The following is a 15,328-nucleotide window of genomic DNA, read 5'->3' as shown; positions in this document are numbered from 1 at the left end:
CCGCGCGCCCGCAGGGCTTCCGGGCTGTGGGGCGTGGCCGTCTGGCGGGGGCGTGGCCTCGACTGGGCGGGGCGACGCGGAAACCGGGCAGCAGCCGCAGCTGCAGCAGGAAATCGGGGCTGGGCCCCGCCGGTGCGCGACCCGGTCCCCATCGTGGTCCCCGCCGAGCGACACCGGGTCCTAGCCATGGATGCAGCAGAGCCGGGTAGGGGTTCTGGGATTCGGGAGGGACCTCACTGGACCATCCTCTCACCTCCTAAATTGAGGGGCTATACGCCTGTCCCTCTCCATCTGGAGAGCCTGAATGGGAAGGCTGCAAGGATCCTCCATTGTGGGGACCCTCATACCAGGAGGGGCCTGCGACACCAGCCCCTGATTCCCCCCATCCCCCTTCCTATCCCTTACCCCGGTCGCCTGGGGGAGGGGGCCCAGGAAGGGGAAGTGGCCGCTTCTGCTTCTGATTTTTGTGATGGGGGCAGGGTGTCACGACCGTTGAGGGAGAGGGCAACACGGTAGGGTCCCCACAGGGCTCCTCCATAGCCTGGGAAGCAGGCAGTGCTGATCTGGGGCCCCTAGAAGAGGGGGCGGGGGCGGCAGCAGAAATGTGGCAAGGTCTGACTTGTGCTTCCGGCTGTCTTTGTGTCTGTAGTGTATGTGGAGTGTCATTCTGTCTTTATGTCCCTCGTGGTTTCAGTTCCTCCATGTGTGTTTCTGCCTCAGGCTCTGTTCCATTCTGTCCCTTGTGTATTTCCATCTGTCTGGCCTGGAGTCCATGTGGTTCCATTGTGAAGCAGGGTCTCTTTCTCAGGGCAGTGTGGCAGCATCTGGGGCATCTGTTTTGTTGCTCGCTTCTGGGTCCACGTAGACCTCTGAGCAGCTGTCTCTGTTTGGTAGTGTCTGTGCCCATCTGCCTGCCCAGAGTTGGCCCCACCCAAGCCCACTCTCCCTTCATCCCACACTCCTCTCTCTCTCTCTCTCTTTCTCTCTCCCACTCCCCAGCCCCACCGTCCCTTTCTAATGAGACTGGTTGTGGTGTAGTGGGTAGAGGGAGGCAGTGGTTGGCCCATGTCTTACACTCTCTTCCCCCAGGTTTTCCCCCAGCTCCCGAGGGCAGGAAGAGGTACAGTGACATCTTCCAGAGCCTGGACAACCTTGAAATCTCACTGGGGAACGTGTGAGTCTGAGCCTGGGTCACCCCTAAATCCTGCCAGGATCTGCCAAATCCCTAACCATTTAGGTGCCCTGAAGCCTCACTTGGAACCTGCATCATCCAGACCAACTTACCTAATAATCTGAGAAGTCTAGGATGGAACCCTCCAAGACACCTGTATATCCCAAAAGTCACCCCCCAAAATTGACTGGAAATCCCCAAAGTGGTCCTAGGACCCCACATATCCTTCTTGTGACCCCTTAAAACATTTGAGATCCCTCTATAATATATTCTCACTCTATGAACCCCAAAGTTACCTGGGGCCCTTCAAATGCTATCTCAAGTCCCATTAAAAAAACTCACCTGGTTCCCTCAAAACCCCATTCTTCAGACCTCCCAGATACAAGAGATGCCACAGAGGTGATGTCCAGGACCATCCCCCAAACTGCCCCAGGGTCCCCAGCAGCCCTCAGCAGGACAGACTGGGTGGAGTGTGGCATCCTGACACCCTTACCCCCCAGGACCCTTGAGATGCTGGCTGGAGACCCTGTACTCCCAGGAGACCCAGAGCCTAACAAGGCGCCCCCAGCTGCTGTGGTGAGTAAGGAGTGGGGGGACAGGGAGGAGGGGCCCCAGGAAGAAGGGCATCAGGGAGGCAAGGCCCTGCTCTGTCTGCTGCTGAATGCCATCTCCCTCCCCACCAGAACAGTGAAGCCAGCTGTTGGAGCAGCCCCTCCCCAGAGGGTCCTGCACCCCTCACAGGTAGGGGGCTTTGAGACCAGGACTATGGGGGCAGAAGAGAGTCCTTTCTTCAACAAGTCACCATTGACCACCTGTTCCCTGCCAGGCATTGTCAGGTGCCAGGAACACAGTGCACACAATAGATCCCAGCCCCTGCCCTCAGGGAGCCCCCAGTCTGGGTAGAGAATCTGTAAAATTGTAACCAGGACAAATGATCCCACAGGGATGTTTGGGGAGTTGTGAGGGTGTAGGACAGGGGCCACTCACTGGACTGGTCTGGGGCCTCAGAGAAGGCTTCCACAGGAGGGTAGGGTTCAGAAACCAGGGGTCCACCCATCTGTCCCAGGGGAGGAACTAGACTTGCGGCTCATTCGGACCAAGGGGGGTGTGGACGCAGCCCTGGAATATGCCAAGACCTGGACCCGCTATGCCAAGGAGCTGCTGGCCTGGACAGAGAAGAGAGCCAGCTATGGTGAGGACCCCTTCTGTCCCCACCCTCGGCCAGAGGCAGTGCCCAAACCCCAGCTGGACCCAGAACCCCTGCTGTTTCTCCCCCTAGAGCTGGAGTTTGCTAAAAGCATCATGAAGATCGCCGAAGCTGGCAAGGTGTCCATCCACCAGCAGGTAGCCATGACCAGGCCCCCCGAGAGCCCAAAGCCCCCAGAACCCCAGCCTTGCCCCCACAGATCCTCAGTGGCCTCCTACATTCTCCCCTCACCCCCAGGCCCAGAGCCACATGCCTCTGCAATACATCTATACCCTGTTTCTGGAGCACGACCTCAACCTGGGAGCCCTGGCCATGGAGACAGTGGCCCAGCAGAAAAGAGACTACTACCAGGTAAGGGGGTATAAAAAGGGCACCTTGCTGTCCTTCACATTCACAGTAACCAGGGAGGAAGGCGTCACTGCCATCATCACCATTTTACTGATGAGGAAGCTGAGGCTCCAGGATGCTCAGAAACTTGCCCAAGGTTACCCAGCAGAGATTCAAACCCAGCTTCCTGTGCCATTGCAAAATCATCGTGCTTCTGTTTGTTTGTGGGGAGCGGCAGGAGGTGCTGAGTGTTCTTAGGAGAAAGTCTCAGTGTCTCTGGGTCCAGGCAGAAAGAATGGGGTGACCACTGAGGCTCTGCGTGGGGACACGGGGGTGGGGGACAGCAAGTCTGAGAGAGAAGACCTTGGGGGAAGGGGGGTGAGAATATAGACTCAGAGTAGAGTCCAGAGCAGGCAAAGCACATGGGTACAGGAGTAGAAGGATGGGGTGGGTGCCTCTGGGGTGTCCCAGAGGCAGCATCCCCATCCCCCACCCTTGCCAGCCCCTGGCTGCCAAACGGACTGAGATTGAGAAGTGGCGGAAGGAGTTCAAGGAGCAGTGGGTGAAGGAGCAGAAGCGGATGGTGAGACCTGGAGCGGGTGGGGGGCGGGCTGAAGGAGGAGAGGCAGGGGCACTGACCTTCCTGCCACCACCCCCCAGAACGAGGCGGTGCAGGCGCTTAGGCGGGCCCAGCTCCAGTATGTGCAGCGCAGTGAGGACCTGCGGGCGCGCTCTCAGGGGTCCCCTGAGGATCCGGCCCCCCAGGCCTCGCCTGGACCCAGCAAGCAGCAGGAGCGGCGACGGCGCTCACGAGAGGAGGCCCAGGCCAAGGTGGGGACCGGGCCACGAGCCCCGTCGGCGCTTTGGCACCCCCCACTGCCCTCCGCTGTCTGCCCCATGTGCTCTCTGGCCTCGGTTTCCCCAGGCGCATGAGGCAGAGGCGCTGTACCAGGCCTGTGTCCGCGAGGCCAACGCGCGGCAGCAAGACCTGGAGACCGCCAAGCAGCGGATCGTGTCCCACGTGCGCAAGCTGGTGTTGCAGGGGGACGAAGTGCTGAGACGGGTGAGGCCCTTCCCCACGGCCACCCTGCCCTCACCCCGTTTGGACTCCGGCTGAATCCCACTCCACCCCGCCCCCCGCCCCTAATCACGCTGGGGGCACCTGGTACTGTGGGCACTAGGACTAGTCCGTTTCCCTCCACCGCCAGTTCTCACCCCAGACCTGACTGCACCTCGGCCTCAGCCCCACGCCCATGGGGTCCTGTCCCCAAGGTGATCCGGCCTCCACTCATCCCAGGGCCATCTACCCTAGTCCCTAAGCTGCCCCACTGTGACAGGCCCCGCCCACAAACCCTCGCCGCGATCCAGATCCGGTCTTTAAGGGTCAGGCCCCGCCCTACCTCTGGCTCCGCTCCCAGGCCCCGCCCCTCCTTGACCTGCTGCCTCCGCACCGCAGGTGACTCTGGGCCTGTTCCAGCTCAGAGGGGCGCAGGCAGAGCGTGGCCCCCGTGCCTTCGCCGCCCTGGCCGAGTGCTGCGAGCCCTTTGAGCCCGGCCAGCGCTACCAGGAGTTCGTGCGGGCGGTGCAGCCTGAGGCCCCGCCACCTCCACCACCCGCCTTCTTCTTCCAGGAGTTCATTCCCTCCGCGCACAGGTGGGCCGCAGGAGTGGGGGTCGGGAAGGAACCCCCGAGTCGCGATGCCAGGCTGTTGGCACCATGGGGATGGGTACTCGAGGTCAGAGAACTCAAAATCTCTGGAATTTTATTACTCTTGAGGTTTTCTGGGAGTTGGAGGGGTTGTCCCTTTTCGGGTTGTCCCTTTTTGGGACTATTGCATTCAAGGGGCCACGATCGCCCGGCGCAGAGGCTCACTCCTGTAATTCCAACACTTTTGGAGGCGGATGTGGGAGGATGGCTTGAGGCCAGGAGTTGGACACCAGCCTGGGTAACATAGCGAGACCTCATCTCTACAAAAAATTTGTAAAATCAGCGGAGCCTGGTGGCACGTGTCTGTAGTCCTAGTTACTCCGGAGGGAGGCTGAGGCAGGAGGATCCCTTGAGCCTAGGATTGAAGGCTGCAGTGAGCTATGACTGGGCCACTGCACTCCAGCCTGGGCAACAAAGTGAGATCCTGTCTCTAAAAAAAGAAAAGAAAAAAGAAAAAGGGGCCATAATGTTCATGGGCATCAAGGTTTGCAGACCCAAGTACGTGGAGGTGGGACCTAGACACAACGCCTGCATGCCATCATTCCAGGCCGGTTTCCTAGGCATCAAGCCCTCAAGCCCCTGTCATTTCAGCTCCCCTCTGGACACCAGAAAGAAACTCTCCGGGCCACTACCTCCAAGGCTGGATGAGAGGTCTACTGAGCCAGGGACTTGGGAGGACTCAGGCACCAGCTGGCAGGGTAAGTGCAGTGAGGGCGGGGTGGGGACGGTACCAGGGCAAGGGGCCATCCTTATTGACCTGTCCCCACCTAGGGACTCCAGGCCCCACTCCAGGCAGTGATGTGGACAGCATGGGTGGCAGCAGTGAGTCGCGGTCCATGGACTCTCCCACTTCCAGCCCAGGTGGGGATAGGACCTGGCCCTGACCCACAGCCCACCTCTGACCATCCTCCAGCCCCTAGCCAAGCTCTGACCCTCAATCTCTAACCTATCCTTTGATGTCTGACCTACCCCGCACCCCTGACCTCTGACCTATTCTCTTGATCCAACTTCTGAACCACCCCCAAGTTGTTGACCCATTCCCCAACTCTTAATCACTGACCTGTCTGATCCCCCCTCCTGACCTCTGACTCCTTCCCTGTGGGCATCTGTGAGTAGTTCTGGAAGCCCTGGGAATTTCCCATGACCCCTGTGACCCCCAACCTCTGTGACTCTCTGACCCCAGGCCCTGACACACGGCGGCTGGTGAAGGTTTCGTCCATAGGCACCGAGTCCTCAGATGACTTTGAGGAGCGAGACCCTGGTGAGGCTGGAAGCAAGTGGGGCAGGATGGGACGCAAGGTGGACCAGGCACCCCTGACCCTGTCTCCCTGCAGACCTGGGAGACGGGCTGGAGAACGGGCTGGGCAGCCCCTTGAGGAAGTGGACACTGTCCAGTGCGGCTCAGACCCACCGGCTGCGGAGACTGCGGGGCCCAGCCAAGTGCCGCGAGTGCGAAGCCTTCATGGTCAGCGGGATCGAGTGTGAGGAGGTGTGGCCTGGGCTGATGACCAAATGGCCTCTGCTGACCCCCAATCACCTCCCTGACCTGAGATCCCTACAACCTTGCTGCCTGTGAACGTGCCCTGATCTGATGATCTATAATCTCCAGTTCCCCAAGGAGCCCTATGACCTTCTGTTCCCCCACTGACCCCCAATGACCTTCCTGACCCTGTGACCTTCCTGCAGTGCTTTCTGACCTGCCACAAGCGCTGCCTTGAGACTCTGCTGATCCTCTGTGGACACAAGCGGCTCCCCACCCGGACACCCCTCTTTGGGGTCGACTTCCTGCAACTGCCCAGGGACTTCCCAGAAGAGGTTCCCTTTGTGATCACCAGGTGCACGGCCGAGATAGAACACCGCGCCCTGGGTGTGCAGGTGCCACCTTGACCCCTGACTGTCCCCAGAAGTGACCCAACCCTGTCAATGGCTGGATCATGAGCCAGGTGTCCCTTTCCTGCTCTTGCTCTGCAGGGCATTTACCGGGTCAGCGGCTCCCGCGTCCGGGTGGAGCGGCTGTGCCAGGCTTTTGAGAATGGCCGCGCATTGGTGGAGCTGTCAGGGAACTCGCCTCACGATGTCTCAAGTGTCCTCAAGCGATTTCTCCAGGAGGTGGGTGTTCAGGGGATTGTGGGGGGACTCAGGCTGAGGACCCTCCACAGCGCACCCACACTCTTGTCACCCCCACCCATTCCACCCCCAGCTCACCGATCCCGTGATCCCTTTCCACCTCTACGATGCCTTCATCTCCCTGGCTAAGACCCTGCATGCAGACCCTGGGGACAACCCCGGGACCCCCAGCCCCAGCCCCGAGGTTATCCGATCGCTGAAGACCCTCTTGGTACAGCTGCCTGACTCTAACTACAACACCCTGCGCCACCTGGTGGCCCATCTGTTCAGGTGTGCACGGGTCCCTGAACCTTGAAATGTGACCCCTTTCCCTCAACATGTGACTACTGACCTGCAGCTGACCCCTGACACTGATCTCAGACCTTTGACATGTGTTCTCTGAACTCTGAACCTTAATATGTGACTGGTAACTTTGGGTACTGACCCCTGACCCCCAACTCTGGGCACGTGGCTGCTGGTCTCAAACAGTGATCCAGACAACTTAGCCATCCATGGGCAAGTCACTGCTAGGCTTGCCTGTGTGTCCTACCCTTACTTTCATCCCGTGCCCTGACCCTTCTCATACCATCTCCAGGGTGGCTGCACAGTTTGAGGAAAACAAGATGTCTGCCAACAATTTGGGCATTGTGTTTGGGCCAACACTGCTGCGGTCGCGGGATGGTCCGTGGGCAGGCGGCACCATCCCTGTCACCTGCCTGCTGGACTCAGGGCACCAGGCCCAGCTTGTGGAATTCCTCATTGCTCACTATGAGCAGATCTTCGGGATGGATGAGCTTCCTCTGGCCACTGAGTACCCACCCCGAGACTCCAGCCCCCAGCTGCTACCGCCACACCTTGGCCCGGACCCCCAGCCCCCAGTCCTAGCCTTGGACCCCGACTCAGACCCCAAGCCCCAGATTACCCTGGAGAAGCATGCAGAGGCCACGCCCCCTGAGGTAGGAACCTGCTGGGCCCATGGACTTGGAGAGGGCCTTCTCTCTGTTTAATTCTGTCACTCTCTGTCTTGTCTTCCTTCCTTCCTTTCCCTTTAAAATCTCTTTCATTCTCTTCCTCTCTTCCTCCTCATTTAACCCGCACTCGTTCTGGAAGGAATAGTGAGGGATGGAGTGGTTGGCAATGATGGGTCACAGCAGGAGACAGCCCTGCAGAGGTGCTAACGTGGGTGACCATTCATTCCTTCCACAGAATGTTTACTGAACACTAACTATATGCCAAGGATTGCTCTGGGCATTGCACATACACCAGTGAGCTAAATAGTCAAAGACCCCATCCTCTCAGCACCTACATTCCAGTGGGGAAAGAGCAACAATAAACAAAAACTATGATACAAAGTCAGTTATGTAGGACGTTACAAGGTGACAGTGATGAGTGTAACAGTGGACAGAAAGGGTATGGTGAGGGATGGGACAGCAGGAGCACCAAGGTTAAGAGGTGGAGGGGCAGTTTGTAGCAGTAAGTAGGATGGTGTGGGCAGGTCTCACAGAGAAGGTGGATTTGCGCAAAGGCTGGAAGGATGTAAGGAAGGAGCAAGCCATGTAGAGATCTAGGGAAAGGTGTTTCAGGCAAAGGGAACAGCCAGTGCAAAAGCCCTGCGGAAGCATGCCTGGTGTTCAGGACACAGCCTTATCCTGTGATGAATTAGGGGAAGGTGGTGGGAAGTAAGGCCAAAGAGGAGTGGGCCCAGATGGCTCTGCCAGCTGCCACTGACCTCGCACCTGTTATGAATGGGGCACAGACCACTGATGGACGCACACCTGCTATGCACGGGCTACTATATAGGCTTCCCGCCATCCTGTCCACAGTCCTAACAGGCCCTGAGTGGTTAAGTGACCCTAAAAGGGGAGCCATTGCAGGTGAATCTTTAACAGAGCTCACGCATCAGGATCCAGAGCTCAGCTGGGAACCAGGAAAATGGCAGCAGTGGCCAGAACAATCCATGCCCAAAGCCTGTGCTCCTGGTATCCTGCTACACCTGCCATTCCTGAGAACAAGGGCATTCCCCATAGCAGCCCAGAGCTGGGAAGGGCTGCCAGTGAGCTGTGGGTCTCTGAGAACTGGAATGGTTCATAAAGTGAAAAGCAAGAACTCAACGTAGAAAGAACTCAAGCTGCTATTACCATTTAGCTAAAGGCAGAACGGTGAACATACACAGATATACTAGAAAGTAGAAGTAAGCTTGATGCGGTTGCAGAGAGCAGCACAAGATGGTAGTTCAGAGGCACTGCCTAGTCCTAATGTGGAGATGGCTGAGCTACTCCCTGAATTTTTTTTTTTTTTTTTTTTTTTTTTTTTGCCCTAGAGACAGGGTCTCACTTTGTTGCTGGGGCAGGAGGGCAGTGGCATGATCATAGCTCACTGCAACCTCGAACTCCTGGGCTCAAGGGATCCTCCTGCCTCAGCCTCCCGAGTAGCTGGGATGACAGGTGTGCACCACCATGCCTGGCTAATTTTTGTGTTTTTGGTAGAGATGGGGTCTCACTATGTTGCTCAGGCAGTTCTCAAACTCCTGGCCTCAGGCAATCCTCCCTCCTCGGCCTCCCAAAGTGCTGGAATTATAGGCGTGAGCCACCCCACCCAGCCAAATAGTATACTTTTAAGGGCATCTTCTATCCCCACAATTGCCAAGGAATTTTTAAAAATCCAGGAACAAGCCCTCAGCTCTCCAGGAGTCTCAAAGAACTGAGATTTTATTGTTAGGGTCTCATTTTTGGGTTTCTCCCTGCAGATTCCAACTCCACAGGGTGACCAGAGAGAGGAAGAGGCCGAAGACACCAAAGATGGGGAAGGGGAAGGTGAGTTTGTTGTGGAGTAGCTCAGAAGTTCTAGGGGTGCCCCTGCCCCAGGGTGGCTTAGCTGAGAAATGACTCCTGGGAGGGTGTCCAGAGAACTTGGGGGTGCTCAGCATTGACCACCCCACTCCACAGCATCCAGCCAAGGCCCTGAGGACTTACTCCTGGGGACACAGTCTCGTGGCCACTTCAGCCGCCAGCCAGTGAAGTATCCCCGGGGGGGCGTGCGGCCTGTCACCCACCAGCTGTCCGGCTTGGCCCTGGTGGCTTCCAAGCTGTGCGAAGAGACCCCAGTCACATCAGTGCCCAGAGGGAGTTTGCGGGGGCGGGGGCCTGGCCCTGCTGCCGCCTCCCGTGAGGGCAGCCCCCTGCGCCGTGCCCCTCTGCCTAAGCATTTTGAGATCACCCAGGAGACAGCCCGGCTACTCTCCAAGCTGGACAGTGAGGCTGTGCCTAAGGCCACCTGCTTCTCGGAGCCCCAGCCTGAGGAAGCTGAGGACCATCTCTGACCACCCTACCACCTTGACTAAGGAAGGGCCCAGGACTGAGAAGATGGACCCATGTCTCCCCAGCTCCGCCAACTTGGTGGCCAGACATTGGGCCAGGAGTTCAATGTTGGGGGGGTCCAGAGAATTCCTGTAACAAAAGACTACATGGCTTGAAGGAGGCCTAAAACCTTTGTGGGGGCAATGTCCCAGTATCTCCCTCCAGACACAGGTCACTGCCAGGCAGCAGGGCCACTCAGGCTCAGAGGTCACTCAGGGTCAATACTCAGGGTCAATACAGGTCATGAGATCGTTGGAATCCACCCTAGTCTCCTACTCCTGGACAAGGGTGCCTTTTGCTACTTTAGTTGTGGTCATTCCCTCATCCCTGCCTTGCCTCCTTCACTGACTCCAAGAGTTCCTGGAGGAGGTGGACAGCCCAGACTCTACATCCTGGTGGTGCCCGGGGTCTGGGGTCTGATGGCCTCTGAATAAACTGTGTCCTGTGTACCCTTGCATGTCTGTCTTTGCCGGGGGAGGCTTGCAGGGGAGAGAGGCCAGTGAGGGCAGTACCCTTTGTTCCCACTTTACCGATCAGGCAAACCGAGGCCCCATCCCTTTATCACCAAACTCCCCGGGAGCACCTACAGGCAATTGAGGTTGAGTCATGCCGGCCCTCCCGGAGCTCCGCGTCCCCGACTGGTCCTGCGCAGTCAAACAAATACAGTATGACAAAGTGCAGATAACCGGGACAATGGGGCTGTGTGCTCTGGATCGTGGGAGCCCGGGGACGACGCGTAGGGGACGCTGCAAGGCAGGGCCGTGCAGGGGACAGCGCCGTCCCGAGGTGAGGGGCGCCGGGGCGGGATTGCAAAAAACTTAAGTGAGCCCGACGGTCAGCTGGGGCGGGTCTGCGGGGGCAAGGAGGCAGCGCCGGAGCCGCGAGCAGGGAGAGAGCAGGGAGAGCCGAGGCTGGGCCGGGGTCCCGGCGGTGGGAGCCAAGTCGGATCAGGGCGTGGCTTGTAGCTCGGCGGCCGATTGGACGCGAGGGAAAGAGCGGGGTGGGGTTGGGAGGGTGGGGGGTCTGGAGTAGGGCGCGGACCCGGAGACCACCCCGAGCTGCGGCCGGGCGGCGCGAGGTCGCGGCGGGAATCCTCGGGTCGCTGAGTGACTCGGCCCCGAAGGCTCGAAACTGCAGGCGCGTAAGGTGTGCAGGGACCCGGGTGGGGGTCCCGCGCCGGAAATGGAGAGGGGCAACCGAGGGGCCGCGAAGCAGGGAGGAAATAGGGGGGCTGCGGTTCCGGGCGACCCCGCCCCCGGCGCGGCCGCGGAAGCGGAGCTTCCCCAGGTGGCGGGAGCGGGGCGGGGCTCCCCCAGGTGGCGGAGGGGGGGCGGGACCGCGGGGGAGGGGCCCCGCCTGCCGCGCCCTCTCGGCAGCCCGCGCCGGGCGCACCCGGACGCTCCTCGGCTCTCGCTGCCGGGCCATGGGCCTCTGGCCCGTCCCGACCCCCAGCGAGCCCGACCGGTCTGCGGCGTGACGGGCGGCCCAGGTGAGGCCAGCACGGACAGGAGGAGGGTGGGAACCGGTCCAGAGGAGGGCGCAGCACGTGCCAGCAGGACTGGGGCGCCGCCCCCTGCTCCCTTATCCCTACCCACTCCCCAGCCTGGGGGCGCCTGGAGGCCCGGCCGGCCGCGGCCTCCGGGACCCACTGTCTTTGTCCCGGAATCCGCCAGGGTCCTCGTTCCACCGGAACGGCTCGGTGCCCCGCCCGTTTCGAAAACACTCGCGCCCAAATCCTGCCGCCCAGCTTCTGAGGCTGCCTCTCTGCACACTCTAGTCGGCTGGTCGCCTTCACGCCCCAGCACCGCCCACTCGCCCTAGGGTCCCAGCAAGTGACCTCGCCCTTGTGTACATACGCTCCCTGGTCTCTGCTCCCTGCACTGACCCCAGCACCAAACTGACCCTCCCTCATCTCGTCCCCCACAGCTCACCCCTTTGTCCTGCCCTAGCTCTCCTTAATCCCCAGCCCCACTGGGTCACAGATTGGTAGCATGTGTGCTGGGATTGGACTGTACATGGGTTTTGTTTCGCTTCTCCAGGTTAACAAAACAAGGGATTGACTTGGGTGATAGCTTTCATAAAAGTCTTATTAGTAGGTAAGAAACAGTTGTTCCCCTGCCCCCACCCCATGGAGCTTGCTTTTTCCAGATCACCACTGTCCACTTTGCTCTGAGACATCTGAGTTTGAGACCCTTGCCCTGTCTGTCCTGACCCTCCTCTCTGGCTGCCTGCTGCCCCCTCTTGTATCTTTCCAACAGGGCCACAGTCACTGATCTGTCTCTCTCTGTGCCCCCAGATGGTCACTATGGGCCAGTGCTACTACAACCAGACCATTGGCTTCTTCTACAACAACAGTGGCAAGGAGCTTAGCTCTCACTGGCGGCCCAAGGATGTGATTGTGGTGGCCCTGGGGCTGACTGTCAGTGTGCTGGTGTTGCTGACCAACCTGCTGGTCATAGCAGCCATTGCCTCCAACCGCCGCTTCCACCAGCCCATTTACTACCTGCTGGGCAACCTGGCTGCCGCCGACCTCTTTGCTGGTGTGGCCTACCTCTTCCTCATGTTCCACACCGGTCCACGCACGGCCCGGCTCTCACTTGAGGGCTGGTTTGTGCGGCAGGGCCTGCTAGACACAAGCCTGACGGCGTCAGTGGCCACACTGCTGGCCATCGCCGTAGAGCGGCACCGCAGCGTGATGGCTGTGCAGCTGCACAGCCGCCTGCCCCGTGGCCGTGTGGTCATGCTCATCGTGGGCGTGTGGGTGGCTGCGCTGGGCCTGGGGCTGCTGCCTGCCCACTCCTGGCACTGCCTCTGTGCCCTGGACCGCTGTTCGCGCATGGCCCCCCTGCTCAGCCGCTCCTACCTGGCCGTCTGGGCACTGTCCAGCTTACTTGTCTTCCTGCTCATGGTGGCTGTCTACACCCGCATTTTCTTCTATGTGCGGCGGCGAGTACAGCGCATGGCGGAGCACGTCAGCTGCCACCCTCGCTACCGAGAGACCACGCTCAGCCTGGTCAAGACTGTTGTCATCATCCTGGGTGAGTGGGGCCCTCCTCAGCTCATCCTGGGCCACAGGAACTCCACCTACCCTACCCCTCAAAAGACCCTGGGAGACAATGAACAAAACAAGTGACCTGACAGTAACCTGATAGAGCGTAATGGGAGGAGATGATTGGGGTGAGGAATATTCTCCAGGGAGGTGACATCTGAGGAGAGACCTGAGTGCTGGGGAAAGGAAAAGAGAACATAGAAGGTGACAACCCTAAGGCAGGACCAGGCCAGAGCCTCCGAAGAGGAAATGCTGGGCCTGTGAGCAAGAGGGGTCAGCAAGGCCCAAGGGGCAAGGACAGGAGTCAGATTTTGTTTTGAGTTCCATGGGAAGCCCTTAAGAGTTTTTAGCAGGAGTAGTGTGGTCACTAAGAGTTTTTGGCAGAAGTAATGTGGTCACTCTGGCTATTGGATGTACAGTAGACTGGGTGGGGGAGGTGGCAGGAACTACCCCCCTGAGGCTATACCCGACCCTTCCAGAACGAGGACCAACCCTGCCCAGTGATTCCTTTCTCCCAACCAAGTAACCATCCTGTCCCATGGTGACCTCCTTTCCCTCACTGAACAAATCTCCATGTTGAAACGTCCAGGGCCCTGGCCACGGTATACCAGTCAGGAAAGGTGTCCCCTCTTAGCAGACTGCACAGTTATTGCCGAAGTTCTAGAGACTGCCCCAGCCCTGAGCTCAGAGCATTAGGTGCCAGGCCTTCCGACATTTTGCCTTGCTCACCTCGGCCTCCATCCCCCAGGGGCATTTGTGGTCTGCTGGACACCAGGCCAGGTGGTACTGCTCCTGGATGGTCTGGACTGCAAATCCTGCAACGTCCTGGCTGTAGAGAAGTATTTCCTACTCTTGGCCGAGGCCAACTCGCTGGTCAATGCTGTGGTGTACTCATGCCGAGATGCTGAGATGCGCCGCACCTTCCGCCACCTCCTCTGCTGCGTGTGCCTCCGCCGGTCCACCCACGCGTCTGCCCACTGTGCATCCTCTGCCCAGGCAAGTGCCAGCACTCGCATCATGCTTCCTGAAAATGGTCACTCCCTGATGGACTCCACTCTTTAGCTACCTTGGACTTCTGTGGGGTGCAGCGAGCACCACATCTGCAGCCCCTGATGCAGCACCTGGCTCAACCCAACCAGTGGGACAGACTTAAAGGCAGACCCCAGGACTGGCATGGCACAGCACCACTGCCAGCCCTCCCCAGGCACACAGCTATGCCTACCCAGGGCACAGGGGTTTGGGGTCATCTCCAAGTGCCTGGGAGAGTCAGAAGGAGTGCAGGAATCTGGCTCTCCAATCATCTCAGGTTTTGGGTTTTATTAACGGACACTTTTCTGTTGTTACTTTATATCCCTGGTAAGCCCTGTGGACTGAACGGTTCCTCCTGTATGATGCCGTGAGTGTTAAGGGTGGGAGAGATGAGGGCTGTCTCTGGCCATCATGCCCAGTGTGACAGGATAACAAGGATGGACTCTGGACACACCATCTTTCCAAAGGTGATTCTTTAGCAGCACGAACTGAGGGGTGCTGAGCTGGGAAAGGTTTGTGGCCCCTAACATACTCCACAGGCTGGCCTGTCCCTGTCAGAATTGAGGGGTCCACAGGGAGGGCATGGTATGAGGAGTAAACCTTTCTTTTCACTCTGAGGTCTCTAAAGCATTTTTTGTTATCAATTCAGACATTCTGTCCCTGTGTCCGGAAATTGTCGACCTTGGCTCAGGCCTGGCAGGGATCCTTCAGTGCGGCATCGCTTTGGCCCTGTTTTCATTCCTCTTCAGTCTCTGGCCGTTACTCTTTCTTGGTGGGGTCTTGCATCTGTCCCCTGCTTTCTCTGTTGTTTGTCTCCTCCTTCTGTTCCTGCCTCCATCTGGCCACCTGCCTGTCTGTCTTCCTCCTCTGGAGCCCAGGGTGGTCTCTGGTCCATATGAGCCCTCTCATTCCTGCCTGCCTTCTTGTCTGAGTCCAGATTGTTAAAGGTCCCATCCCCAGCAGTGTCTATCCCATTGCCTACCCTATCACCTACGTTCACACTGGGAGCAACAGATAGTGGGGTCCAAGTAGCAGGATGCAGAACTTGAGAGCTGGCACACCGATAGCACTTTAGGTGTATTATTTAATCATCGCCTGCATCTTATGGCACAGATATTACACCTATTTTCATGTGAGGATAGTGGCTCAGACAGGTTGCAATCTGGCCCATGGTTACACAGCTTGGAAAGGGCACAGAAATGCATTGAAAGTTCCCTAGGGAAAGGGCTTCAGATTCCCACAAAGCCCAGAGTTGGTCACAAGCTCACCCAGGTGCTTTCCTCACTTCACCCCACAGACCCCAAAGCCTCAAATGTGCCAGCCCCATGATGAGCCCCCTCTCAGATGCCCCCGCCGGGCACAGTGTGGGCCAGGAC

General features: G+C 58.7%; 2 protein-coding genes across 4 annotated transcripts; both read left to right on the top strand.

Annotated features, from left to right (window-relative positions):
* The first annotated feature begins 62 nt into the window (after nt 1-62).
* Nucleotides 63-10,318, top strand: GMIP (GEM interacting protein). 3 transcript variants are annotated; one of them, XM_069494444.1, is made up of 21 exons: nt 63-205; nt 1,090-1,174; nt 1,672-1,747; nt 1,855-1,912; nt 2,238-2,363; nt 2,451-2,515; nt 2,622-2,729; nt 3,208-3,288; nt 3,366-3,536; nt 3,631-3,768; nt 4,162-4,358; nt 5,004-5,110; nt 5,184-5,273; nt 5,596-5,673; nt 5,747-5,901; nt 6,099-6,287; nt 6,384-6,521; nt 6,613-6,809; nt 7,114-7,474; nt 9,265-9,331; nt 9,464-10,318. In XM_069494444.1, the coding sequence occupies exons 1-21, from the start codon at nt 187-189 to the stop codon at nt 9,835-9,837; spliced, it is 2,880 nt and encodes a 959-aa protein (XP_069350545.1). In that variant the 5' UTR covers nt 63-186; the 3' UTR covers nt 9,838-10,318. The 3 variants fall into 3 exon arrangements, with proteins under 3 accessions (XP_069350545.1, XP_069350554.1, XP_069350562.1); XM_069494453.1 differs by lacking the exon at nt 5,596-5,673; XM_069494461.1 differs by lacking the exon at nt 5,596-5,673 and having other exon boundaries at nt 121-205; nt 5,193-5,273; nt 9,464-10,275.
* Nucleotides 10,319-11,240: 922 nt separating this feature from the next.
* On the top strand, nt 11,241-14,579 carry LPAR2 (lysophosphatidic acid receptor 2). Its single transcript, XM_069494433.1, has 3 exons — nt 11,241-11,363; nt 12,171-12,912; nt 13,672-14,579. The coding sequence occupies exons 2-3, from the start codon at nt 12,171-12,173 to the stop codon at nt 13,983-13,985; spliced, it is 1,056 nt and encodes a 351-aa protein (XP_069350534.1). The 5' UTR covers nt 11,241-11,363; the 3' UTR covers nt 13,986-14,579.
* The last annotated feature ends 749 nt before the right edge of the window (nt 14,580-15,328 follow it).

The sequence above is a fragment of the Eulemur rufifrons genome, chromosome 2 (assembly GCF_041146395.1).
Source record: "Eulemur rufifrons isolate Redbay chromosome 2, OSU_ERuf_1, whole genome shotgun sequence".
NCBI lineage: Eukaryota > Metazoa > Chordata > Mammalia > Primates > Lemuridae > Eulemur > Eulemur rufifrons.
This window is presented reverse-complemented; position numbering and strand designations above follow the sequence as displayed.

What these genes read in the sequence shown, in the direction of transcription:
- LPAR2 (XM_069494433.1), top strand. Translation starts at nt 12,171, where the DNA reads ATGGTCACTATGGGCCAGTGCTACTACAACCAGACCATTGGCTTCTTC. An exon ending in GACTGTTGTCATCATCCTGG is followed by an intron (nt 12,913 to 13,671) that starts GTGAGTGGGGCC and finishes TCCATCCCCCAG; the next exon opens with GGGCATTTGTGGTCTGCTGG.
- GMIP (XM_069494444.1), top strand. An exon ending in TTCATTCCCTCCGCGCACAG is followed by an intron (nt 4,359 to 5,003) that starts GTGGGCCGCAGG and finishes CTGTCATTTCAG; the next exon opens with CTCCCCTCTGGACACCAGAA. An exon ending in CTTTGAGGAGCGAGACCCTG is followed by an intron (nt 5,674 to 5,746) that starts GTGAGGCTGGAA and finishes GTCTCCCTGCAG; the next exon opens with ACCTGGGAGACGGGCTGGAG.